This window comes from Hoplias malabaricus, chromosome X1 (assembly GCF_029633855.1).
Source record: "Hoplias malabaricus isolate fHopMal1 chromosome X1, fHopMal1.hap1, whole genome shotgun sequence".
NCBI lineage: Eukaryota > Metazoa > Chordata > Actinopteri > Characiformes > Erythrinidae > Hoplias > Hoplias malabaricus.
Window position 1 is genome coordinate 17,528,318 of NC_089818.1, and position 27,842 is coordinate 17,556,159.

The 27,842-nt window shown below is 38.2% G+C and overlaps 5 protein-coding genes and 1 long non-coding RNA gene across 7 annotated transcripts; 1 reads left to right on the plus strand and 5 right to left on the minus strand.

The window, feature by feature from the left end:
- Window positions 1-1,291: 1,291 nt before the first annotated feature.
- Window positions 1,292-5,418, minus strand: LOC136675470 (polymeric immunoglobulin receptor-like). The gene is made up of 8 exons (XM_066652018.1): window positions 5,369-5,418; window positions 4,275-4,589; window positions 3,863-4,177; window positions 3,726-3,750; window positions 2,210-2,292; window positions 2,045-2,091; window positions 1,857-1,913; window positions 1,292-1,639 (listed from the first exon to the last, which is right to left on the minus strand). Exons 2-8 carry the CDS (start codon window positions 4,564-4,566, stop codon window positions 1,544-1,546), a joined length of 915 nt encoding a protein of 304 aa, XP_066508115.1. The 5' UTR covers window positions 4,567-4,589; window positions 5,369-5,418; the 3' UTR covers window positions 1,292-1,543.
- Window positions 5,419-6,333: 915 nt separating this feature from the next.
- LOC136675364 (uncharacterized) lies at window positions 6,334-8,588 on the minus strand. Its single transcript, XR_010796177.1, has 3 exons — window positions 8,551-8,588; window positions 7,942-7,987; window positions 6,334-7,062 (listed from the first exon to the last, which is right to left on the minus strand). It is a non-coding gene; the product is annotated as an uncharacterized lncRNA (long non-coding RNA).
- A 946-nt stretch (window positions 8,589-9,534) lies between these two features.
- LOC136675471 (polymeric immunoglobulin receptor-like) lies at window positions 9,535-11,776 on the minus strand. Its single transcript, XM_066652019.1, has 5 exons — window positions 11,468-11,776; window positions 11,069-11,377; window positions 10,722-10,758; window positions 10,516-10,593; window positions 9,535-9,664 (listed from the first exon to the last, which is right to left on the minus strand). Exons 1-5 carry the CDS (start codon window positions 11,745-11,747, stop codon window positions 9,535-9,537), a joined length of 834 nt encoding a protein of 277 aa, XP_066508116.1. The 5' UTR covers window positions 11,748-11,776.
- Window positions 11,777-12,754: 978 nt separating this feature from the next.
- On the minus strand, window positions 12,755-18,264 carry pigr (polymeric immunoglobulin receptor). The gene is made up of 8 exons (XM_066652388.1): window positions 18,126-18,264; window positions 16,246-16,590; window positions 15,692-15,773; window positions 15,349-15,575; window positions 15,022-15,076; window positions 14,534-14,628; window positions 14,199-14,248; window positions 12,755-13,354 (listed from the first exon to the last, which is right to left on the minus strand). The coding sequence occupies exons 1-8, from the start codon at window positions 18,172-18,174 to the stop codon at window positions 13,271-13,273; spliced, it is 987 nt and encodes a 328-aa protein (XP_066508485.1). The 5' UTR covers window positions 18,175-18,264; the 3' UTR covers window positions 12,755-13,270.
- A 1,776-nt stretch (window positions 18,265-20,040) lies between these two features.
- Window positions 20,041-22,066, minus strand: LOC136675942 (dolichyl-diphosphooligosaccharide--protein glycosyltransferase subunit dad1). 2 transcript variants are annotated; one of them, XM_066652763.1, is made up of 3 exons: window positions 21,722-22,066; window positions 20,586-20,753; window positions 20,041-20,234 (listed from the first exon to the last, which is right to left on the minus strand). In XM_066652763.1, exons 1-2 carry the CDS (start codon window positions 21,930-21,932, stop codon window positions 20,623-20,625), a joined length of 342 nt encoding a protein of 113 aa, XP_066508860.1. In that variant the 5' UTR covers window positions 21,933-22,066; the 3' UTR covers window positions 20,041-20,234; window positions 20,586-20,622. The 2 variants fall into 2 exon arrangements, with proteins under 2 accessions (XP_066508860.1, XP_066508859.1); XM_066652762.1 differs by having other exon boundaries at window positions 20,041-20,238; window positions 21,722-22,062.
- Window positions 22,067-22,604: 538 nt separating this feature from the next.
- Window positions 22,605-26,617, plus strand: LOC136675853 ((Lyso)-N-acylphosphatidylethanolamine lipase-like). Its single transcript, XM_066652631.1, has 8 exons — window positions 22,605-22,781; window positions 23,538-23,626; window positions 23,963-24,067; window positions 24,365-24,653; window positions 24,768-24,952; window positions 25,379-25,490; window positions 25,588-25,774; window positions 26,155-26,617. Exons 1-8 carry the CDS (start codon window positions 22,759-22,761, stop codon window positions 26,242-26,244), a joined length of 1,080 nt encoding a protein of 359 aa, XP_066508728.1. The 5' UTR covers window positions 22,605-22,758; the 3' UTR covers window positions 26,245-26,617.
- The last annotated feature ends 1,225 nt before the right edge of the window (window positions 26,618-27,842 follow it).

Here is a 27,842-nt window from a genome sequence, read left to right on the forward strand (position 1 = left end):
ATAATTGTAATGGAGTGATAGCAAAACTTCAGAGGTTATTACTTCAGGGAGCATACTGTCAGCTTTAAGACCCACTGATGGAAATGTGAAATTGCATGCTATTTTATAAAATATGTCAACAGTTTTCTCACCTGAGTGTATGTGAGTAGATTAGCATTTCAGTTCCAACATTATAATTTCGATTTTGTGGTTAAGAAGTCCCCGTGTTCCCAACCTGAGCATCTTTTGAAGCTGTGTTTTTGGGTGTTGTTTATACATAAAAATATTAGACATAAAAAATTACTCCTGGTCCTCACCTTGCACTGGACACTGACACTACCTCTTTCTTCAACAATCACAATGCTCCCCATCACAGATAAATCAGAATTTATACTGATAGGATTGCTGATTTAAATCTTGTACCTCATTTCATGAAATAAAAACGACTTCATTTATCTGATTCACTGCCAGTCTGCACAGTCAAATACAGCACATCAGAATGCTCCAGTGCCTCCACTCTCCAGATCTCTCATGGTCACATTAAAGAGACCCTGAGCTGGGGATGGAGTCTCGCTTTCTTCCAGAGGTTTTTTTTTCATAAACTAGGATCTCACAGTAACTCCTGACAACTCAGTTCAGTGTGGTAATGTCTAATAATATAAAAAAGTGTAAACTAAAGTGTAACATGCTTGGAATTATGAAACTGGGAATCAAAGAGTAGCGCGTGATTCATTATTGCGTCAATCAGTATACTTTTATTCTCACTTCCTCATCTTATGCTGAAACAGCAATTAGATCCTCCTCACTGTGTGTAGAGTGAAGATGCACTTTGATTTAATTCGGAATGTAAAAAAATGTTAATGTTACACAGCAGTCTGTTTCACTCGCTGCCGAACTACAAAAATGAGGTAAATCAGATTTAAATATATTGTGGAATCTATTTTTAGATGCTGAGGCAGGCACCAGGATTCCCATTACACTGTCTCTTTTATGGTGTGACCACAATGAGAGCACTGACAAGCACAGTGTTGGGAATTGACCAAGAACTAATTCTCAGGCTCTGACAGGGTCATGTTCCGGGGGGGTGGGGGGGCATGAAACAGCATAAAACATGAGAGCAGATTACACAAGTGCTCTCTCTCTCACTCTCTCTTGCACAGACACAGAAACTAGAAAAAACACAATGGATTTATATATATTTCATTAGGAAGTTGAACATAAGTTTTGGGTGTTTTAAATATGAGAACTAAGAGACTTAGTGCATTGAGATATTTTGTGTTGTGTGGCGATACATTAAATATAGACTTCCGCAGTGGCTCGCCACCTATAAATTTAAACCATGTGTCCTGACCTTTTGTAAAACTATGCTTTGGCCAAACTATATGCTTTTTTGAGCTGTCCCAATAACAACAGACTGACAACTTAAACTATAAAATACAATGAAACAAAGATGACAAGAGGCAGAAGACTGATTTACAAGAATAGGGGGAAGACCAGGTCAAAAGAAAAGTTGGCATTTAACAAAAAGTATGTGCAGAGTCTAATCAGGGGAACTATCCATTAATCATGTGAATAGATCTTCAGTCTGAGAGTCTCTAACTTCTTTCTTAGGAAGCACAGAGCTGTAGATTACCCCATCATGTCTGTCTGGTGGGGTGGACTGTAAAAAGAAACAGGTTTAGAAAAACTGAGATCTCATTCATATCTCTTGCCCCTTTACCAGAAAAAAATCAATGTTGAATTTTTTGGAAAAAAAATATATATATATATATATATTTCATAAGGAAATAGACTTAGAATTCTTCCATGGACAGTGTCTACAGAATGTGGCACAACTTTAATGAGCTACCTGCCTTGCCATATAATTTAAGTCTTACCTTGTTGTTTTTTAAAGCCAAAGAAGCATACATCATTGAGTCTTCAGTTGGAGAGGCCTTTCTCAGACATACAAGTACACACACACACACGCACACACACACACACATTATTAAAGGAGCAATGAAAGTATTGCAACATGAACACCAATGGCGAAACTGTACCAGCTTGGATCAACCACTAAACTCACCATGTGATCTGCAGAACTACTGACACTCTCTTTGGTCTTTGTTTGATCTGTAACCGTGAGATAAAGTGAGAAAAGCTTTAAAGTTAGGAGCTCAGCCTTCACAGTATTGACATGCTCATATTAGCTGTTAGTTGCTTATAATTAACATAGAAAAGAAATACATACTGTGCTTCTTTCTCAATTTGTAGATTACAATGAACAGGATCAGCAGCAGTCCAAGAACAAGAGTCACTGTGATATGGATATTGCTGCAATGCATGGAGAAATGTCCATTACATTGGATTTATGAAATAAAACAGAAGGAGAAACATTTTCATTTGCACCAACTTTACTTTCTATTGCATATGTGTTAATCTGTGAGTACAAATTTTCAGGCTGGTAATAATATTTATTAAAGGAGCTAAATTGGTCAATAGGGGTGGCACGGTGGTGCAGCAGGTTAGTGTCACAGTCACACAGCTCCAGGGGCCTGGAGGTTGTGGGTTTGATTCCCGCTCCGGGTGACTGTCTGTGAGGAGTTGGTGTGTTCTCCCTGTGTCTGTGTGGGTTTCCTCCGGGTGACTGTCTGTGAGGAGTTGGTGTGTTCTCCCCGTGTCCACTTGGGTTTCCTCCAGGTGCTCCAGTTTCCTCCCACAGTCCAAAAACACACGTTGATAGGTGGATTGGCGACTCAAAAGTGTCCGTAGGTGTGAGTGAGTGAGTGAATGTGTGTGTGTTGCCCTGTAAAGGACTGGCGCCCCCTGCAGTGTGTATTTCCACCTTGCACCCAATGATTCCAGGTAGGCTCTGGACCCACCGCGACCCTGAACTGGATCAGCGCTTACAGAAAATGAATGAATGAAACGGATCAATAGTTCAAATATCATCACTGTCCAAATAAATGCGCTTCATTTTAGTAGATTTTTTAGTTTACCAGATCAATTGAAAGCCGCATTGTGTGACCATTTCATGATGAAAGGACTAATAGAAATGCTCCATAATTACTTGGAATAAAATGTTTATTCATTTATCTCCACTGAGATTTAGGAAGTTATTACCTTCTCCTGTAAAGTTACTATTGTGGAGATACATGTTCATTCATTCATTCATTATCTGTATCCGCTTATCCAATTCAGGGCCTACCTGGAATCATTGGGCGCAAGGCGGGAATACACCCTGGAGGGGGCGCCAGTCCTTCACAGGGCAAAACAGACACACACACACTCACTTTTGAGTTGCCAATCCACCTGCAACGTGTGTTTTTGGACTGTGGGAGGAAACCGGAGCACACCCACGCGGACACACCAACTCCTCACAGACAGTCACCTGGAGGAAACCCACGCGGACACCACACCAACTCCTCACAGACAGTCACCCAGAGCAGGAATCGAACCCACAACCTCCAGGTCCCTGGAGCTGTGACACTAACCTGCTGCACCACCGTGCCGCCCAGAGATACATGTTGTAACAGTTAATTTAACAGCCCCTTCCAGCTACAGCAATAAAATAATGAAATGCAATAAACTGCCTCTTGTGCACCTAAATGTTTAAATGTTGGCTGACTATTACTAGCATGTTTTATTTAAAGCATGTTTCAGATCAGATATAATAATATATTTATCAGATATAATTATTGGTAATATTGTTTCCTTTTGAATCTCAAAAAATATAAATAAATAAATAAATAACTCACAATACTTACCGATTTGTAGCTGCATTACTAGCCCCTGTAGACATTATGTAAGAAAAAATTATGATGTTTGATTTTATATTTTTTGTATGTGAAAAACAAAGTAAAGGACCCCAAAAGTTTTAAATTAGCCCTGAAATATGTAAGAAAATACTCTGACTTTCCTTCTGTGACACTGAGATGAACAGGAATCTGTAGATCTTTAGATTTACACCAGTACCAGCCAGTATCACTCTTCTTCAGTTTACTCATCTCCACAGTAAAGGACCTTATTCCATCATCACTGAGCTGCACTGATGAATTCTGGGATGTCTTAGACCTCCCCACTGTGTAGCAGCTCTCATCTTTAGATCTGCACCACTGCTTCTTTTCTTTCTGATGTTGAGAACTGTACAGACAATGGACACTGACACTGCCTCCTTCCTGACCAGTTACACTACTCTTCTCCACAGACAGATCAGGATCTGGACACAGACATGGGTGATTTAGAAAGGATGCCTGGGTTCACTACAGTGAAACATCATTTACAGTATGTAATATTTGCTGTTTTTAAATTATTACCTGATATGACTTTGACAAAAATGGCTTCATTAAGATCTGCCCCCATGTTAATCTCCACACCACACCAGTAGCTTCCAGTGTCTCCATCCTGCAGATCTCTCATTGTCACTGTAAAGAGACTCTGAACTGGGGACTCAGTGACTACTAATTTATCATTTGTCGTATTGGCATAAGCACGAACATCACAGTAATTGAAATCTCCTCCAGCATGATAGCACCAGTATTTCCTGTGTTTGTCATATTCATTACCATAGGGACATGGAATAGTCACAGATGATCCAGGCTGAAGCATTAATATCCTTTCACATTCAATGTCTGGAATAACAAAAACCAAACTGTAAACTTCACATTCATTAAATAATATAATTTTCTTGTTAGCAAATTTTTTTTCTAAGGCAATCAATTGCACATGCATAGTTTGTGCTACTAGAATGTGACATTCTGGAGTCTGAAGTTAACATGCTCAACACCAAGAGTCAGACAGAGCAATATAAAGCCCCCAGCTTTACGCTGTGGAGCAGTGGAACTGTTTTTGAAACAGGGTTTTGAGAAGATTTCAGACATTTTTCTGAAGCTTTTCAAAATAGAGTGTAGCTTTAACTCAGTCTGAATATACTTTAATATTTTTGCTACCTCAGGTTGCTGCACTTGGCTGATAAAACCACAGATAGATGAAAGGAAAATGTTGTGGTCTGTACATTTAAATAATTATAATAATAACAATAATATTAACAATAATTATTAATGATTAATTGAATATTATCAACGGTGGAATCAAAATGTTATTAAATATATTTGCCACTATTTACAAGAAAAATGGACTTGAAGACACTTTACATTATAATTAAAATCAGATCTGCCTACAAGAGACTACAGTATTTTTAATTTGTCAGTAAAGTTGTCTTGACGTACTGAAAAATACTGGTAAGAACTCTTCAACAATGCTCCCCAGAAAAACCCCTTCCCCTCAGACCTGGGAACGGTCCATTATGTAAATAGTGGGGCTATGGAAGAGGCATACACTAGATAATATATAAATAAAATATGTAATAACAATAACAATAATAATACAATATGAAATGTATGTTACTTACAGGGAATAAAGTAAATGAAAAACAGAAGGCAGTCCAGGCTGGTTCTTTTCTTGCTGCCTGTCTTCATTTTGTTGCTATCTGTATCTGAGCAAGTTCCTTTTTCTTTCAATTTCTTTTTTTAAACATCCCCCAAGAGCTTGTAACATCCTGAAACACAATGTGTTCTTCTATGTGTGGACCAGAAGAAAGAAAGTCCCTTACACACTTATACATTATTCAGCATTTCTTCTGAAATGAAATTATTTCATTGATACTTGATCCACCATTACGACAGTAAAACTGTACATATTTCCCATTCATGTAGGAGTGGATCAGATACAGCAACGCAGCAGTGCAGTAGGAGTTTTTATTAGTGTCATATCTCTCATAGTGAAAAAGAGACTCGGGGCTATAGGAATCATTCATTGTTTGTTTGTTTATTTTATCCTGATCAGGATGGAAATCAATGCACATGGTGGGAACACAATGGTTACCATATTACAAGTTATATATTGGCTAGTATAATGTTTTAAAATCAAAGTGTCTGTTAATATAAATATATTGATAAATTAATTAAATAAAGTCACACAGCTCCAGGGGCCTGGAGGTTGTGGGTTCAATTCCCGCTCCGGGTGACTTTCTGTGAGGAGTTGGTGTGTTCTCCCAGTGTCCGCGTGGGTTTCCTCTGGGTGCTCCGGTTTCCTCCCACAGTCCAAAAAAAAAACACACGTTGGAAGGTGGATTGGCGACTCAAAAAGTGTCGGTAGGTGTGTGAGTGAGTGTGTGTCTGTGTTGCCCTGTGAAGGACTGGCGCCCCCTCCAGGGTGTATTGCTGCCTTGCGCGCCAATGATTCCAGGTAGGCTCTGGACCCATCGAGACCCTGAACTGGATAAGCGGTTACAGATAATGAATGAATAAATAAGTAAGCATGAATATACCTACTGGAAATAAAGAATTAAATTATTTAAAATAAAAATTTCCATATTGTCTTTGTTCTTACGCCTGCTAAAATTAGCATATACTACACCACACTAAGTGAAAACTTGACTGTCGTTACTAACATGTTCCTGTTTTCTAAAAGTCATTAAATCATTTAAAAAAGCCATATCTTTTTAAAGGAATTGACATATGATCAGGGTGATAAACTTAATCCAGCTGCAAGCTCCCTTACTCAGCTATCAATAAGCCTGCTGCTGGTGGTTAGAGTATAAATGTGGTGTATAGCTAAAGCTATAGGTAAAGCTTGCTAGCATACTTGCAGTTTAACTCAGATTCAAATGGAGCCTTTCATTACAGCAAGCTTTCATCAAAAAAAAAAAGTTCCATTAAATATGTTTTAATAGGAAAGAAGCAGCACAACTTAAAACTGTTGCCTAGTGCCTAGTTTAAATAGCAGTTACTACTAGCTGTTACGGCTAAAGTTTCTTCGATAATCTGCCATTTACAGATCAAATTTCTTTGTGGTTTCAAGTAGATAATTTACTGATGTCAGTAATAATTTGCAGTACAATCATATGTGGACTAAAAAATGAATCAAATATTATACACAAAAATGTAGGACATGTGCATTTTGTGGCCTGAGGTCTGAGAGTCTGGGCAAAAAGCAGGTGAAAGAAAAATCTCAGACACTAAAAAGCAAGACCATGAAGATTCTAAGGTCCAGCACCTCACAGCATGTGTGGAATCCTTCAGTTGTGTTTAATGTGATGACTCTCTGAAACATAAAACCAGAAATCAATTCAGTTCATTTTAGAGAGAGGATTAGTAGCAGAACTGCAAACAGAATCACTGATTTCAGCCAAACAAAACCGGCACGCTCGTCAGGACACAACTGTAGAGTGGGTATCTGTCTACTGACACATGATAAATAAATGTTTAAAAAAATCCTCATTGGAATTTTGTCTCGTGCACATTACAGCCGGTCCACCAGGGGTCCTCAGCGTCCCGTGCGAATTTGAGGTATACATTTGATGTATAAAGTAAACTGAGGTAATAGGTGTAAAATCAAATATTCATTCATATTTTCCAATGTTGCCTTAATGAACATATTGACTAGTCCATCTGACAGTAATTAAGACATGGGTACAGTATGAGAGAAGTTTTGATAATGAATTACAGAAGTTATTCAGGTTTTTTTTTTCTGACTTCCTGTGTTTGTCAGCAGCAATAAAACACAGCCTTTGTTCTAAACTAACAAAGCAAAATTCTGACAAGCATTGGCTGATCAGTCTCATCTAGCATATCATCACTGTCCAAAGACAAACATGTATCTCCAAAAATAGTAAATTATAGGAGAATTCTTAACTTTCAATGGAAGTCTATGTAAAAAGATTTTATTCCAAGTCATTTTGGAACATGTTTATTGGTCCATTCATTAATACTTTTTCACACCAAGTAAAGGACAGCTACGGTGTTCAAATGATGTAGTAAATTAAATATCAACAAAAATACATGAGATACATGTTTTTGATTGGACAGCACTGATGATTTGTAAATTTGAATTTTTGCTGAGATAAGAGATTTTTTTTTTCCCCAGTGTGTGTTAACACTTATCCCCAGCTGTCTTTGGACCCTTAGTCTGTGAAGCTCTCACCTTTTACTTCAGAGTGGTAGATCACATCTTCATATGCTTGTGAGAGCTGGAAAATAAAATGTTTGGAAATAAAGGATTAGTTCACATTGTTACCATGCTGAGTGCTGCCCTATCTGCTCATTTTAATGTGTGAAAAGTTATGGAACATCCACAAAAATAAGACATTTCTTAAAATCAGCTTAGCTTATTATGCAGCTTTTATTAATCAGTAGAAACAATGTGTGTGATAATTTAAAAATGATTTTTCCTTTGTCCACATCACCATGTTTGTTTTCATTAAACTATTTGTATATATTTTATTAATATTATTTTGGTTTCTTTTTCACTCACTAGGTTTTGCTAGTCTCATTAAAGCAGCACTCCTCAGTTTTAAATTTGAGATGATTCATTTAAGCAACTTCTGCAGAGTCCTCTGCACATTTGCTCTGGGCATTTTTATTTAAAGTGCTGCTTGCATTTCTTAAACATTTGGATCTTTTAGCTTGGTCACATGAAAAGTGTTGGTGTTGTGAAAGAAAAAAAAATCATTCTAGTAATTATTCAACCAGTTACATAACAGTGAATTGTGGTTCTTTACAACAGCTGCATTTTAAAAGGGATTTTACTTACAGTTGTGTTTTTGTTAGCCGTGGCTAAGCAGCTGTAAGTCACAGTGTTTTGTTGAGTAGGTGCTGATTGAGGCTGTAGATATAATATTATAATGGTAAGTCAGTGATAATACTTAATTTAAATAACAGAATACTGTTTATGGGTGCAGACAGATTAGTCTTACCTTTATATTAGTCACAGTGCAGTATGTAATAATGTTTTCTGCAGGAGTCTTTTTCCATGCACAGGTTTTACATGCATATTCACAAAAACAGCACAAGACTCAAATTATGCACTGGTTGCATTGGTAAAAAGCTTTTTTTTAATTTTTATTCTGATAAATTGTCATATATTTCCCTGATATCCAAAATATGCCTCATATGGACATGCTTTTAAAATCATGGCTATAATTTAGCATTGTCAATTGGTAATTATTTAACGTATTGATATATATGTATGTCATATATTTTACCATATGGCTATATATATAATACATGACATATACCAGATTTCCACGTGGATAATACTAACTTTTTGAACTGCAGAGTTACTGCTTCTCTCTCTGGTCTCCATCTTATTGTCCTCTGTTAGAATGAGAAAGTGTGAGTAAAGGAAAAAATGCAATTATTAATGAATAATTTGCTTTGTCCAGTAATAAAAATATTAACAAATATGTGCAATAAACATGAAAATATTTAGATGTAATGCTCTTCACAGAACTCCATTACAACTCTCACTCACTCACACTGCAACACGTTTACTCTCATAGTTAACTATAAGCTTATGTCACAAAAACCAAAAACCTACTGGAGAAGGAAATATAAAAGCTGGTGTTTTCAATTAGTGCAAAAAATGGAAAAGTTCAAAAAGATACATGGTTCTGTTTCGGCAAAACAGTGGTATGTGTTTTTACAAATGGCAGTTCAATGTGAAAAAGGATTTTTTAATTGCACCAGTGCAACTTTATTACAGGATTAAATCAAATTCTCCAAAATGTCTCTTAACTTAAGTAAATAAAGTCAATAAGTATTTACTGTGCTTTTTTTTCAGGATGCAGGCTACAAAACTTAGCAGAATCAGCAGTAGTCCGAGGATTGCGGCAAGGAGAAGCCAGTCAAGCATCTTTCTATGTCTGCTATAAACAAAGACATATCTTTTCAGTAAGTGTAAAACACATGAATTAACTTTCACAATCAAAAAGTAGCTTAGCATCTCTAAGCTAATGTTTGGATCACAGTGAACCTTTCATAAAGCATTTCTGTGTCATAATCAGAGATCTCTTTTTTTAAAGACTGTAATGAGGGGCGGCACGGTGGCGCAGCAGGTAGTGTCAGAGTCACACAGCTCCAGGGATCTAGAGGTTGTGGGTTCGATTCCTGCTCCGGGAGTGTGGTGTGTTCTCCCTGTGTCTGTGTGTGTTTCCTCTGGGTTCCTCCCACAGTCCAAAAACACACATTGGTAGGTGGATTGGTGACTCAAAAGTGTGTGTTGCCCTGTGAAGGACTGGCACCCCCTCCAGGGTGTATTCCTGCCTTGCGCCCAAAGATTCCAGGTAGGCTCTGGACCCTGAACTGGATAAGGGTTACAGATAATGGATGGACTTTAATGAGATATATTTATGATGCAAGTGCTTGGATTATAAAAGAAAATGTGAGCATCTTCAATAAATGTACTTTTGGAAAGCAAGTATTCTGAAAAGGATGGAAGCTGTGATAAAGGTAAAAATCTACCTACACTACATAATGAAAATAAAACACCTTTTTTTTGGGGGGGGGGGGGGGGGGTTGTTTTTGGGTTTTTTTTGGCACACAGACAAATTAATATTTATATTAAAAATCTGTTAGGCAGGAAGTTAAGTAAACGGGGGATTGGTTTCTGATTTTTTCACAGCACTAAATCAGGAATTTATAAGTTGGAAATACAGAATTAGTCTGATTAGTCTTAGTTAGAGTTCAGCTTATCAACATTAAGTCTTTTGTGAGTTACTTGTCTTGCTCCCTCTTGCTCTTGTTCGTGTCATTTGTATTCTTAGGGGTTGTAACTGTAGAGTAAATAGTTGTCATTCTGCAAAAAAAAAGCCCCACCCCCCAAAAAAAATAAATAAATAAACTGAAATGAGAAAAAATGGTTGCGTTTGAAGAGATACAGGATACTTACTTATGTTGGGAGAAGTACACAGAATCATTACTTACAGGTATTTATCCGTCTCTCGTGTCACACTTGTAGACACTGCAAGACCAGTCAAATGAACTTATACATTCTGTTACATATTTTAATTAATTTTATTTAACCACACATTTTTGTGGCTTTGCAAGAAATTACACTTTTTATAGGCATTGTCATTTCTTTACTTTAACATTTTCATTAAATCAATATTTTACATTTGAGGTAGTTTAAAAAAAAACTACTGTTCAACCTCAAGTTCAATATCAGCCTCATCCTTCATCACTAACACACTAATTCAGTTCACTGCTGTCCAGAGCCAAATAATTTACATAACAAGCAAATTAAATCAAAAAGCATGTGTTTAAGATTGTACCTGGAATTGCATCACTGACAAAGAGATGGACAGGGATCTGTAACGTCTCAGTTTTACACCAGTACCAGCCAGCATCACTCTTCTTAAGTTCACTTATATTCACGCTGAATGACCCTGTCCCAGCTTCACTGATCTGCACTGATGAATTCTGGGATGTCTTTGTCCTCCCCACCGTGTAGCAGCTCCAGTCTTTAGATCTGCACCACTGCTTCTTTTTTTTCTGATAATTTGAACTGTAGAGACAATTGACACTGACCATGCCTCCTTCATGACCAGACACACTGCTGTGCATCACAGATAGATCAGGATCTGGACACAGAGAAAGAGGAATTAGGGATGATGCCTGGATTAATCACAGTGATAAGTCTGTGTTTAATATTTACTGTTTTAATAGAATACCGGATTTCACTGTGATGTAAAATTGTTCTTTATCATCTGGTTCTAAATGTCCCCCAATCTCCACAACACACCAGTACATTCCAGTGTCTCCACTCTGCAGATCACTCATGGTCACAGTAAAGAGACTCTGAGCTGGTGAATCAATGACTGTAACTCTCTCTCTTGTTGTATTTCCATAAGCAAGAATCTTGCAGTAATTGAATGCTCCCCTAGCATCATAGCACCAGTATTTGTTATGCTGTCTATATTTCATGTCATAGTGACATGGGATGTCAACCATTCCTCCAATTTTTTGAGTTATTTGCCTTGTTCTCCAGCTTTCAATGCCTACTGAAACAAAACAAAAACATTAGAATGCTATCATTACTATCCACTTTGACAGCTAATAGCTGGTCTATTATTATTTTAATGTAAACAGCCCACTTACCTGGAGCAAAGAAAAGGATGAATAAAAAGCAGTCCATGTTGGATCTATTCTTAGGTAAAATAAGGTTCTTTTCATTTCCTAAGTGTCTGACGTGTTGCTTGCAATGTGGTTGAAGCATTTGAACCAGTTCCTGTTTGCCCACATTTACTGGGAAATGATCAAACCATGGTTAAACTGTATGCATGTTTTGTAAAGACACTGAACACCTACCATATGAACTAATGTACTAATCAATTAATAAAAGTGTGTGTCAATCCGGCAGTTGGACACAAAGTAACTCTTCAGGTTTCTCCTTTAGTTAGCATCCACTGCTTCTGACAATGAAGCATAGGCTACAGGTTAGATATAAAACTGCTTGTGTTTTTAACATTACTGTTGTTGTAAGAACAAGGAAATCTTTTATATTTCACATCACAAAAAACTAGCCTGGGCGGCATGGAGGTGCAGCAGGTAGTGTCGCAGTCACACAGCCCCAGGGACCTGAAGGTTGTGGGTTTGATTCCCGCTCCTAGTGACTGTCTTTGAGGAGTTGGTGTATTCTCCCTGTGTCCGCATGGGTTTCCTCCGGGTGCTCCGGTTTCCTCCCACAGTCCAAAAACACACGTTGGTAGGTGGATTGGCAACTCAAAAGTGTCCGTAGGTGTGAGTGTGTGAGTGAATTTGTGTGTCTGTGTTGCCCTGTGAAGGACTGGCGCCCCCTCCAGGGTGTATTCCTGCCTTGCGCCCAATGATTCCAGGTAGGCTCTGGACCCACCACGACCCTGAACTGGATAAGCGCTTTCAGATAATGAATGGATGGATGGATGGATGGAAAAAACTAGCTCTTTATTAAAAACAGAAAAACAGAGGGCAGCACGGTGGTGCAGCAGGTGTTGTCGCATTCACACTGCCCCAGGATCCTGGAGATTGTGGGTTCAAGTCCCGCTCTGGGTGACTGTCTTAGGAGTGTGTTCTCCCCGTGTCCACGTGGGTTTTCTCCAAGTGCACCGTACACAGAGTCAGGTAATTTAGAAAGGATGCCTGGATTTGTTACAAGTGTAGGCCTGTATTAATAAATGTAATATAATACCACTGTGATTTCACTGTGATGTTATCTACCTCATGAATGAGGATTCTTACTCAATCTCCTCAAGTGAAATATCAGATACAGTCATTAGGTTTAATATGTTATCATTTTTTGCAATGGGGCATTTATTCTGATACAACATATACAAGATATAAACACAGTAGACATTCAGTGAAATTCTGTAATATCGCTTCAGTGATGATCAAGCCCAGACAAACCCTGCTTCCCCTGCTTCATCTCAAAGTCTTTTTACTGATGTTGTCCATTCGTTTCTTTCTTCCAGTCCCTTTTGCAGTGAAGGTGTTTTCAGTCAGAGCCCACGGACCTGTTCAGCTGAAGTGTTCATAAAGACCAGTGGAGTGTATTCTCCATCTGTACAGTTCAACGGCAACATCTGAAATGAAAAACAAAGCAATTCAACCTGATGTCTCAGCAAGTGTTTAGACACGTTCAAAATAGTATCATGAATTTAGAGGTGTATGGGACTATGGAAGCATATCAGTATCAAAATAAAAATGATAATGTAATACACAAAAAGACAATGTAAACCTAAGTTTGAATTTAAATGTTCCACTCATACATGCAATTTCCACTCAAAATTAATTAATTCATTCATTAGCTGTAAGCGCTTATCCATGTCATGGTCACGGTGGGTCCGGAGCCTACAAGGAATCACTGGGTGCACACAGGAACACAACCTGGAGGGGGGTGTCAGTCCTTCACAGGGCAACACACACTCACTCACGCCGGGAGAATACACCAAACTCCTCACAGACAGTCACCCGGAGTGAGACTCGAACCCTCTACCATAGACCTTTGAAGCTGTGTGACCACCGTGCCTCCTCCGCTCAAAATTCACATTCAATAATTCTATTTCAATTTGCAGTTTGTAGACTTTAACATTTGAATTTTTCCATCTGTCTAGCAGTGTGGTGAGTTTGAAAAATACACTTGAGTGCAAATCCACATTAGATGAATAACCTTTTAATCATCATTTTGACACAGTTAATTCAAACTGGGAAGAACATTTTCATTTAAATAAAGATCAAAGCATTCAAAGTACTCAGTACTCAGTGTAAATGAAATATCAACAGTCTACCAAATTGCAAATGTAAATGGAATTATTGAATTTTGAAATTTGTGGGAAATTAAATTCAAGTTTAGAATTAAATTGCACATTTTGACTATTAAGTTTTTATTTAAAATTTGATACTGATATGCTTCCATATGAGACAGACCATGGGCTTAGCTTTTGTTGCATCCACTGCTCTTTTCTCAGGCTCCCTCTCTGTTGAATAAAATAAAAACAATTTAATGATTGATGAACTATGTCCTAAAATGTTGAGACAGTGAAAAAGCAAAATCCTAAAAATTCTACATGTTTATAATTAATAATAACTGTATATTAATAATATATACAATATAATAAATCTATACAAATAACTAATAACTTTCATTGGTACTGTTTGCCAGTAGCTATGTTAGTTAGATGGTAACAATGACTGCTTGCTCCTTTAAGCCAGGCTCAGTGAATTCCAACTTTAGTTTTTAATGAACTGAAAGTGAAACTTACTGCATTTCTCTCGAATCCTCCATGGCACCAAGACTGCAGTCAGTAAAAGCAGCAGAGCTCCACAGACCATCAGAGCAGGGTGCCAGAATGCTCGGCTAAGAGAATACAGTAAAGAAATATGAAATAACAAAACATACAAAATGCCCAAAAGAATGAAGGGTGTTCATTGGCTGTTAGTACATCATTACAACAGAAACAGCTGGCAACACTTCTGGCAATGCTTTACAGTAGATGCAAAAAGAAGAAGAGCTAATTGAACCAAGCTTACTTCTCTAACCTTACTTCTCTAAGGCTACGACTGCCCCCACACCTCTTTGGCCCACTTCTCTAGCTAACATTTGACACTGAGAATAGATGAGCTGTCCACAATATTTTGGCCATATTGAGAAGCTAAACATGTAATCACACCCCACATATGTAATATGGTATCAGTTATTTATTATTCAATAAAGTAGATTGAAATAAGGAGGGGGATAGTCACCAGTCACCTTTTAGAGTCCTCAGACTTTAGCACTGAGGGATGCTCCGTTGTGATAGATGGCGCTGTAAAGGAAGGAGTTCAAAAGTAATCACAAGTTGAATTAAATTCAATCACAACATGAATTAAAAACAATCATTTTTAATTATATATGTGTAAAATTTATTGTGCTAACACTGAACTTGATGACTAGGTCATCATTCATAAGGCTCTATGGCACCTACATGACAACTAACAGGTGTTCTGACAATCGATGATTAACTTTTTTTTTTGTCTTTAGTATTATGGTTTCCATAATGTTAGTGCTTTGCTAATGGAGCTTAAACACATCACATACTAGTGGTTGGTCTTGGTGTCACGAGGACGTGAACAGACACTTGCTGCTGACCAGATCCACACAAGTACCACCCTGCATCTCGCATCTCCAGGTTCATCATGGTGATGGTAATAATGCTTTCCCTGTCGTCGCTGATGAGCAGTGATCTGCTGCTGAAGGTTCCATTAGAGTCCGTCGTTTTGCAGGAACTAATATAACCACTCCTGCACCACCTCTTCTCACTTTCCCTGAGAAAAAAGTTACAAGTCTCTGTGTATTTAGCTTGACTTGAGTCATTACATTTGAGTCTCTACACTCAACTATTTAATATCAGATAACAGTAAATATGCCAAAAAAAAAGTACCTGTGTTTCTCACTGTACTGGCACTGGACACTGACACTGCCGCCTTCCTGCCCAGTTACCATGCTGTTGACCACAGTCATACCTGATACACCACAAAACGTTTGCATTACGTTTAACAGGCCTCGGCGGTAAAATGGTACTTTAGTTCAACAATTTATGTAAAATTAGGTTAAATGAGGTAAAATTATAATCATTAAACTGGATGACACTTATAGGAACAGTCTGTAATAGAGGAGTCTTTACAGTAGAGTCTCTAGTTGATTTTAAAACTGGAAGGCCATAGGCCTCACAAAGTAGACAACTGAAATATTTTATGCACCCCATTTCAGGACTTATATTATGTTCTTTTACTTTACACAGTTTTACTATGTAATCTTACAAATAATCTCCTGAGAATGCAATATATGTTTAGAGAACAAAACCACTTTAAAGTGTATTCAAGTCCTTCCTGATTATTTCCTGTACACCTACGCATTTTGACTAAGAATGAATTACACAAAATGGTGGTGCCTTAATTTTGCACAGTACTTCAGGAAGCAGCTTTATTCACTCACCGTGTATGACAGTGATATAAATGGATGCAGTGCTGTCTACATTCCACATTCCTCCAACCTCCACAGCACACCAGTACCAACCAGTATCAGATTCCTTCAGGTCCCGCATTGTGACTGAGAAAATGTTTTGGCTGGGGTCATCAACTATGGTCACTTTGCCCTTCGCTAACGGGGCAGATTCTGGGTTATCTGTACGAGCCAAACTGCTGCAGAACTCCCTCATAGTGCCCTGACACCAGTACTTCACATTCAGAGAGTACTGAGGGGTGTAATGGCAGGGAACAGTCACTGACTGACCCTCTAATACTGTCTGATCTCCAATTGTGGTCACAGTGCACACAGCATCTAGAGGGAGAAAAAGAGGGTTAATCCATACAAACATCCTGATCATCTGACTGACCAACTCAAAAGTGTCCATAGGTAGAAGTGAATTTGAGTGTGTGTGTGTGTGTGTGTCACCCTGTGAAGGATTGGCGCCCCCTTCAGGGTGTGTTCCCACCCTGTGCTCAGTGATTCCAGGTAGGATTCTGACCCACCGTGACCCTGAACTGAATAAGCGTTTTCAGACAATGAATGAATGCATGAACTTACACTACATCCTGCTTACCATATTAAAACACTGCATACTCCATATATATGATCTACTTGAAACTAATTGTACATAGCTTTCTCTATCAGTGTAAACTCTATAGTGCATACAGTACAATGTGGTCTTTTTTAAGGTTTAGTGATCTGTAAAAAAGTTATGGAGGTATAAGATTGTGTTTATTTTTTCCCCTCCATGAAATATCTATAAATTGTCTTAAATTTAACAATTTGGGGCATAGCATTGACTTACAATTTCAATTGTAATGGTTCTTAATTGATCAGGCCTTCTACATTATGAAACAATGTTCATTATAGACAGTAGTTACATGAACTCTACAAGCTATTTAATTTGATTACAATTATGAATAATATTGCAGAGCACTGAGTATTATTGCGAGGAGAAAACTATTATATTCACATCAGGACTATGACTAGACTGTAGAAAATTACCCATTGGATGGTTGAAAGGTGAGGAAGAAAATGACAGAACTGGAGCAGAATAAATAATCACTAACATGGCATTTCTGAATGAGGGTAGGAACATTTGTTCAAAACAACAGCAAAAAAACAATGACCCACCAAAAACCCTGAAAATGAGCTGTCATTTCCTGTCCATTCTTCCTGGAGCTAGTTTTTTTTTTTTTTTTTTGGCAGCCCCCTAATATGAGGTCATTTTCACTGAACAGGAAGATGACTAGATCTTTGATTATTCTCAGTATACATCCAAGAATGAAAGACAATATGCATAAAAGCAACAGTGGTTAAGTGTGTGTATGCCTAGTTATTCTTGTGGTGTCCAGAGACTTGTGCAAGAGACAGAGGAGGAAGGGAGGGAAGGCACTTAGAGGTGGAGACACACAAAGAAAGCGGGGGAGAAAAATTGGGAAATAGGAAAAGATTGCAGAGAAATATGTTGGACACATTTTATCAGTTTGTAATATTCTAACATTTGTAGCCAGTTGTCAATAGACACCAATTACTTAAAAAAAACTGCTTATTTTGTTCAGAAATACCCTTCAATAAGCTGAGAGTTGCGGGAATATCTGTAAAGAAATAAATTCCAAAGACACTCTGGAGAGATGTGTCACAATTCTGCTGTTAAACATCCCACTAGAGACACTCCAAACCCTGTATCAGCATTAATAAAACACCCTCCATACTCCTGGCACTGTTCATGTTCTCAATATTTGCGCAGTGCTGACACTTACAGCTGCACGGACTGATGAAGAAACAAACTCCTGCCGGATACTGCACCTGAAGCTCACTGAGTCATATAGATGAACAGATCTCACCTGGAAGTTGATGAAAGAGAAGAGGGAGAAGAAAGAGGAGTGCAGTCATGGTTAAGACTCTGAGGGTTGGTTCAGAAGCGCAGCTGTTTTGAGAAGAATTCCTACTTTCCTTCTTCTTCACTTTCACTTCCCCTTCAGCCCTGACCAGTCCCAGATGTTAGAAGAGATTTAACTCTTTGTGCACCATGACACAAACTTCACCTTCAGCTTAGAAAATAAAAAGGCAGGAACTGGGTGAATATTTACAGGAAAAAAATATGAATTTAGCTGTGAAATTAAATAAAAACATTTTCAACTCATTTGCGTGAAACTTAGGTATAAATTTTGGAAAACATTAAAAAAAACTTTTATGCATTATGTTCTTTCCATTATGTTAAATAAATAAGAAACTGATTAACTTAGTGTTTTAGATTGAGGTCTGTAAAGGATTTTCCTTTAGAAATTCTTCTATATTTAGATTTTTTACACTTGATTTCCAAATGTTTGTAAACCCTGTTTTAGTAATTTAAGCTACTTTAAGGTTCATATATTGCAATATTTTTGTATGTATTTATAATGTTATATTTGTTATTTGTAGTGTTAGAAATACTTAGGTTTTATTAAGTTACTACACAAAGTGCATGGGATATGACACACACACACACACAGTAGTAATTGCCTAAATTATGCCTGGATCCGACTGCATGATATTTTTGCCTTTCACAACGTTCACTATGCCAGATTAGCATGTCAGTGAAAAGATCCAAAGAGTTCTAACATGCTAGATTTTCTGTCGTGGGGTGTCCCAGACACCACATCGCTTATCTTATTTCATACTACACAACCTTTGTTACGCCAAATTCTGTGACCGTCGAGTTCTGTGACCCTAGAGGGCGCTACTTCATAGCCTTGGCATAGGGAGTCACAATTTCTGATAGCTGCCGTCAGAATTTGTGACTCCCACTAAGTCTCCATATAAACCTTATAAAAATGAATGTTCAAGTACATTTATGTAATTAATATTCAGTGTCAGTATTTCTGACAGCTGGCATCAGAATTTGTGACCCCTATGCTGGACATGAAGCAGCGCCCTCTAGGCTCACAGAACTCAAAGAACAGAATCTTGTGTAACACTGTTACTCTCCTCCAATGATAATATTCTATTCCAACACTGGAAGTTTGTCTGAAATATCGGGCCAAATTCACGTATTCTGATCCCTGCATTAGAAAAACAGGCTTTGGACCAAATCACTAATGATGGCCTACAGAGTATTCACTGGCTCTGCTCCTATCTACCTCAATAGACTCTTAAAACCATATGTTAGCACCCGCCCACTCCGTTCCTCAAAGGAGCGCCAACTAACACGGCCAACCCCCCGTACAGGACAGTCGAGGCTATTCTCATCTCTGGTACCACGCTGGTGGAACGAGCTTCCAAGCACTATCAGAGCAACAGAAACCCTCTCCGCATTCAAGAAATCCTTGAAGACCCAGCTCTTCCGAGAGTATCTCTTGCACTGAAAGTCTTTCTTTAATGCACTTATTACTTCCTGGCAAATTGCACTCAATGTGAGGTAATTTGTATACATTTTGCTGTAGTTTGAATGTTAGATCCTCTTTTGTAAGTTGTTTTTTTTTGTATAAAAGCGTCTGCCAAATGCATAAATGTAAATGGACCAAAAGATTGCCGGTAGGATCACCTGGACAAGTAGGAAAACGGGGGAAGCGAAAGAGGAGCAGTGTTTTCTGATCCATCAACATCCATAGCTCAGGTACCCATGCTTCTAACCCCACCCAGAGTGCAATTTGAAATTATTTTAAAAGGCAGGTTTCAGGTTAGATCTTACCCATTGATGAAACACATTTTATAACATTCTTAAACAATATTTTGCAATAAAACACTGCAACAAATCAACATTCTTAATCACTTTATTCCTTTTTCAGTAACTGAAAGATTTTAGAAAAAAGTAGAAAAGCATGTTGCTGAGACAAACAGATCTTCTCCAAAATAATAAAGTTGTCATCAGAAAAAAAAAGAAATCATATTAAACATATTAACAATCTGCAATTTGATGGCACTCGTTGAGGTTCATTGTCCGATGTTGGTCAGAATGCATTTACACAGCGTCTCTGTCTGAAACAGATCAACATTTACTGATTAGAAGAGTATTCTCAGAGTTCAGGAGAAAAAAAAAACATTGCATGTAAATATTTCATAAGAGAGTGTAGTTAACCATTAAAATTCCTAATAGATCAATAAATTAAATACATATCTCTGCTATTATTTGTGTCTGTGAGAATGTGTGAGAGTGACAGGTTATTGCATATTTAAAATTTACAGTCATATTACATTAAATATAAATAGAATGCTGTTAACAAGGCTATAAAAACCTTCTGTAGAACCATTTCTAAGAATGTAGATATATTAGATTCAGAGAATTGTGAGAACTATTTAATGCAAATAATTTTTTTATTGTGCACCTGCAGGAAGTAGCACCAGGGAAGGTAGGGTCTTCACTCAGCCGATGAAATTGACCACCACCAGATGGAGAACCGTGTGAGCGAAGAGGAAGTCTGCAAAAGCCCTCTCCGGAGAAATGGAGAGGAATTCTCCTTTATTCTGAGGGTTGACCTGGATCCTCAGACAAACTGAAATAAAGAAGAGCAGGATTCAAGCAGCGGTATTTTAAATTCAAATTCAGTAATTGTTAGCTGACCTCAACAAATGATAAAAAAAAACCCAGCCTCACACAAAATTTTATGTGGCATATATTAGGGTCTGTTTTTGCCAAAATTACATGGATGAAGTTTTAGAATTTATGCACCTTTAAACTGTGTCTGAGTTTTCTGCTGGTGAGTGGACCTCTTGTTAGACACTTCTGAATGCATTTACTTTATCAAAGGACAATTCAGACCTTTGAAATGAGAAAAATTAGGCGCTTTCGGGTTCCTTTTAAAACTTGTTTAAGAACATAAAAATCTAAGGATCTGTGGGAGCTAGTTATTAATGATATAGGCTGCAGGCCTGCATTATTACTGCATATAATGATTGAAACCGGCTCCCAATTTTAATCTAATAGAAGACGTGCATTGCAATCAGTAACTTTCTCTCTCCACCCACCCCTCTGGCGCTCACCTGCTGCTAGAAAGCCCCAGTTCCCAATGCTGACTGTTAATGAATCCTTGAGCTTATGACTTAAAAACCCCTGGCTGTTTCAATGTGCAGGTTTAAGACCATGGTATGAGCTGAGCAGCTTCAAACGTGAAATACTGACCCTAACTGCCTTGCTTATAATAGTAGTATAGGTTATTATTATTTGAAAAATATTAATTGTAACACACAACACCACACGGACACATCAACAAAATTAAAAAGTTGATTTTCACTGGAGATAAAACAAATTTCTAATAAGAGGCTACTGAACATTAACACTTATGATGGAAAGTAAAATCTGACTAAAAATACTGATGAAAAGAAGCCAGCACCCCGGGTCAAAGTGTAGGCTAAGTGACAATTAATTAAATAAATAAATAAATAAATAAATAAATAAATAAATAAATAAATAAATGAACGCGAATATGAAACCCCCACTTCAGTCTCGTTAAAGCAACATTACCTGCGAGGATAAATGAGCCCACCGAGGAGATAAAGCCCGACAGAAAACTGTTAAAGGGGAAAGTTCCGACCAGTAAACAGTAAAGGAACTGAAAGGCTCCCGTCAGTAAGATATAGAGCAGATACGCGTCTATCACTTTCAGCTTAGTGGACGTGCTGCTCCTGTACTCCTCCAGAAAGCGGGACACCACGGAGATGACTGAAGTGGACATTATTCCTGGGAACGAACAGTTATTCACCAAATAAATGGAGATGAATGTTTCAGCTAAATGAATGACGTGTAGCCAACACCGTCAAGCGCTTTAAGAAAATGTGTCCCCACTGAAACAGGCAGCTGCGCCTTTTCGTTCCGACGTCAAGCTTTTTTACTCTCTATAACAGTTGTTAATCTAGATTTATAATTTCCAAATTGACATATATATTTTCAAACATGAGAGAAGCAAATAAAAACAATAAGAGCAAAGCTTTTTTGAAGTTATAAAAGACTGACACATATTTCACTAGATGGACTCGCTTTTCCAAATAGAGTGCAAAAGAATATGGCTAGAGAGATGCAAATGAGTAAGCTGGGTATACAAACATGGAAAGAGTTTAGGTGAAATATATCCTGCATTGAAAAATCAGTATTTGTACTTAAAAATTGTCTGAGTGTTGGCATTACACTATGAGTGAAATAAGCAGTCAACGTTTCGTGTAGTCCAAAAATAGTCAAAATGGGTGAATTCTGACAGCCATAAACCTAAGGAGCCAATCCTGTCAACTTGTGGGGCGTTTCATGTACTATGTAGTGAGTAGGGGGCCAAGTGGGATACGACTTCATTGGCAGTGAACTCTAGTGTGAGGTTTGCTCCGCCCCTTTTAGATCAGCTGATCGCCGTGTGAGGAACAGGTTACAAAACAAGGTCCACTCGCTGAACTTAATGTACGTCGTAACATTTCCTCTGTCCACAGCTGGGAGCTGATTACAAGTATGTCAGCGATGCGCCGGGATTAATAAGTGTATTCTGCACGTTACTAACCTGCCTGGTGAACAACACAATGCAAGACGAGAATGAATTAGAGTAAGTAACCGACCACTTGGTCATTGTTGACACTACGGGAACTGTGTTTCACATCCGGTCTCTCTTATTGCCTCCAACCCCTCTCCAGTAATAACATACTAACATTTGTGTTATTATACAAGCTGAACAGGTTAATATATAATTATGTTATTGAAAGGAGATAAATGCTCTTAGTTTTAAGGTCCAGTTTAATTCATTTAGTCCTGTTTTTGTGCTGAGTCATGCTGTGGTTTTGAGTCAAGGGATAATGATAAAAAATATAATACATAACGTATTTGTTGTTGCTATTATTCATACGTGTTTTTGTAATAAAAGTACTATTAATAAGATTGTAAGTAACTAAAATCTGTCTTACTAAGGCACCCCCTGTGTAATGTGATAAAAGGTATAACTCTTTGGTGCTTATAGAGCTCATAAAGGGTGCATTCATTTATTTATTTATTTATTTATTTATCTATCCAAAATAAAAAATGATAATGTGAATTTTAGCTTTTGTTGTGAAATGTCTGGGACAAGAAATAGTCTCAGTTCTCATTAAACCACAATGCATGCTATTTGTATTTGTGTAAAGTCAAAATGTCTTTAGGATTAATGCTCTATACCAATAGTAAAATGTAAGTAGTGTCAGACTATGGGTGTGTGTTTGCATATGTTTGTGTGCGAGTGTCTATAAAGCATGACTCAGGCCCTTTTACCTGACTGACCTGTGGCCTACTTGTAGCTCGTTCAATATATGTGCACTTTTTCTGTGTTTAGGTCAACCTCTGGGAACTGGTCCTGGTGGCCATCTTGGAGACCAACGTCTATGTCTCTGTTAAAGAGTGCCGAGGCCAAGATCCTTGCCTGTAAGTACCAGATCCCCTATTATACTTTTTCTGTGTTTTATTTCATACAGTAATTGATTGAGAATGTATGAAGCAAGGAGTACATTTCTTTGATTTATGTAGCACTGCTGTTTACTTCACTGTGACAATAGCACAGTAGATTTTACTTTTTCATTATAAAGGCCCTTTAAAAATGTGTTCTCTTTGGTGCGGTTGTATGGTGATGTATATTCTTCACATTGGTGCATAATATTTAATTATAACTTTGTAAAGTTTTAGAGAACTGTCTGTTTGACACCTTTGTGGTGTCTTTGTGGATGTGGTGTCTTTAGTCTCGTCTTTCCTGCCCTTATTAAGGTATTCAGAATGAAGTGTGGTCTCGATTTCTGACATTGCCAAATCAGGACCGAATATGGACCCTCACAGTGACCAACAGGACTGCACGCAAAGTTTCAGACAAAGGTAGACTCTTGTTTCCTTCTCTTTTTAAACGTACTGTAATAATTACTATTCTTTCTGAAGCAGACGTCTCTTGGCTGTTGGTTTGGGTGGGTGGGGTGTTATAATAGATCATAATTCATATAATTCTTCATATGACTGTATGATACTCAAAAGATGTTTGAATTTCCCTGGTCACATTATGTTTTGTTATTTAAGTGAAATCATAATCAAATAAAAACCAAGTCAAAAATTTCATCACTGATGGTTGCTGGTAAAGTCTTTAAGTTTATAATCATGGTATTTGCTCTCCATCTCCAGCCCCTAAGACTCCCCTGGTCATGGTCCATGGTTTTGGAGGAGGGGTGGGGCTGTGGGTCAGAAATCTGGACGCTCTGTGTCGCTCCCGGGCAGTTTACGCATTTGACCTGCTGGGGTTCGGACGCAGCTCTCGTCCAACCTTCCCCTCCGATCCTTCGGCAGCAGAGGAGCAGTTTGTCAGCTCCATAGAGCAGTGGAGACAGACCATGGGGCTGGAGCACATGATCCTACTGGGACACAGTCTTGGAGGTTACCTAGCAACATCTTATTCCATCCAATATCCTGAAAGGTAATAACATATACATGAAATTTTAGTTTTGAGACGGTGTCAACCAGTGTCAAGTGCAGTTATGTTATCTGATTAATGTGTGAATATTAGATTAATGTGATGCCTGTTCCTTAGGGTCAGTCACCTCATCCTGGTAGACCCCTGGGGCTTCCCTGAGAGACCCAAGCCACAGTCTGAGGAATCATCTGGTCAAGGTTTAGAGGTAAAACGGCCAGGTCCACCTCGCTGGGTGAAAGCAGTGGCATCGGTCGTCAGCTTCTTCAACCCACTGGCCATCATCAGAGCAGCAGGACCATGGGGTAAGAGGCAGAGGAAATGGACTAGCTCATTTAATTTTAGCCTTTGTGTTTTAAACCAGTGGCTCTGAAACATATATAAGACAGGGGGAAGTCAAAAAGAAACAAAAATGGAGAAAACAAATGGGACTCCTAACAATGAAGAGGGCTGCAGTAAATTCTTACATTCGGTACATAGCAGTTTTGTTAGTGTTTATTAAATCTGTTGTGGCCATACACCATATGGCCAAAGGTTTGTGGACACGTCATTCAACATTCAAATTGACTGCATTCAACCAAACATATTTGTGTTTAATTATAGAATAATATGCGATGAGCTGTTTTCATATAGTGGCCCTATAGTGTGAGTGGACATTGTTGGGGTGAATAAGACACAGAAATGTAGAATATTGCCCTTTTAATGGATAATAAACTTGACCACTCCTACAGGTCCAGGGCTGGTGAATCGATTTCGACCAGATTTCAAGAGCAAGTTTGAGGATCTCTTTGATGACAACACTATGACTGAGTATCTGTACCACTGTAATGCTCAAACACCCAGGTGACCAATAAATTACCCAGCATTCTTAAATTCCTATGAACTCTCTAAGTATTTGTGCATGTATTTAACAATGACACTCTATTTCTCTCTCTCTCAGTGGAGAGGCTGGGTTCAGGGCCATGTGTGAGTCTCTGGGCTGGGCAAAGAAGCCTATGTTGCAGCGTGTGCATTTGCTGCCCTCCTCCATGCCTGTCACTTTGGTGTATGGAGCACGCTCCTGGGTGGACAGCTCCAGCGGCACAAAGATGGTCCAGCTCAGAGGCCAGAGCCCCACTAGAGTTGTGGTGAGTTTGCATCTTACACAATAGTTAAACATTAGTTTGTTGCTGTCAAGTTCCTTTACTACTTAGTAGTAGTTACTCAGAAGTAAGCCCATGATAATATTCCAAGACTACGTCAGCAGGCTACAGGTATCAAAAAACCTAAATCAGAGTCAGTCAGGTCTTTAGTGCTTGAGGTGTGTTTGTTTTGGTTTTACACTGGAGTCCTAAGACTACTTTTGACTACACATGTGGTGGTTGCTCCACTCAAGAGCCCCATGAATTATTACCAAGTGTTAAATTTTACTGCATATTGGCAAACACTGAGGCCATGGTTTTGATTGTAATTTATAAAGTAAAAGTTTAAACCGATGCAAAACTCTTTCTGATTTGTTGCCCGATAGTTAATAGATGACGCCTCTCATCACGTGTACGCAGACCAACCTGAAGAGTTCAACCGAGTGGTGGAGAATATCTGCAATAATGTGGACTGAAACTTGCCCTGAATGTCAACAATAAATCAGTCATGAACCTTGGAGTCCAGCTATCATTAGCCCAAGCTTCATCTGTCTTTCTATTTAAGACAGCAAACTTGCCTGTACCTCCTCTTTTTCACTTTTCCCTTTTGGCTTAGTGGTCAGTACAAAGTTGGAAATATTTTGTGAGCATTGTCCAGCTCCATAATGTATTTTGTCACCACTGAGTTTGTCACAAGCACATTTATCACAGCATTAGAAACTTGTGTAATAAGGCCATTTACATATATTTTATTGTATTTATCAGAACGTTATTATATGACTGTATTTAAATAATGTTGTACTCAAAACTTGAAATGTTGTTAATACCTGATTATATTTGATTGTATTTTATGACAATACAGATTTCTATGTTTTACATGCTGTTTTCAGAGTTTCATTGTAGTGCATTAAGTGTCCACCAGAGGGTACCATATGCACCTGTTTTTGCTTTTTTCTCAAATTTCATAAGGTAAAAAAGTTGAGGATGTTATTTAGCTTGTAGTTTGGACACTAGATAGCACATTTTACACACATTTCCTGTAAATGGTAATGAAGTTACTTTATATTTCATTCACTTAAAATTTGAATATAAAACAGTAATTTTGGCTTGGGTGGCACAGTGGCGCCACAGTAGTGTCGCAGTCGCACATCCAGGGACCTGGAGGTTGTGGGTTCGATTCCCGCTCCGGGTGACTGTCTGTGAGGAGTGTGGTGTGTTCTCCCTGTGTCTGCGTTTCCTCCCACAGTCTAAAAACACACGTCGGTAGGTGGATTGGCGACTCAAAAGTGTCCCTGAGTGTGTGAGTGAATGTGTTGCCCTGTGAATGACTGGCGCCCCCTCCAGGGTGTATTCCCGCGTTGCATCAGGTAGGCTCTGGAATCACCGCGACCCTGAACTGGATAAGCGCTTACAGATAATGAATGAAGGAATGAATTTTGGCATGGGCTAATGTTTGGACATCATACTGAGTCAGTAATGGACTGGCAGATGTCTTGGCGTGTAAACAGCTTTTCAGAAACATCTAGGAGTCTTTGTCACCCTCTCATCCTTTCAGCAGACTACTGAGATATTCCTGGGTCACACATTTTCAGTTTCAAACAAGGGTATTGAGGGCCTTTTCTCAAATGTTTCACCTTGTGTTTACATGAGGAAGTGTATGGTATATTTTGAGGCAAGCATGGCAACAACTTTTGCATTACTGGAATGGCTCAGAAATGTTTTTTTTTAGTGCATGAGAACCCTTACACCGATTTCAGATTCAGATAAAGCATTTAATGTTTTTTCTATATAATATGAATTTTGTTCAGATTTGAGTGATATAAACTCTGAAATAAATATTAATTAGAAAAAGGTTCCACAAGGTTTACTAACCATCATTAATGGTCTTCAGAAAGAAACCTGACGACTCACGTAGAGTTAAATATTCTGTCATATATATTAGTCATCAGACTGTGTGCAAAGATGCATGCTGTATAAGAATGCGTCCATAAAACTGAATATGTTTAGGCTGCAATAACAGATAACTGATCCTGAAAGAATATAGAGAGGGAAGATTGTGCTCTTGAGTTTTGCT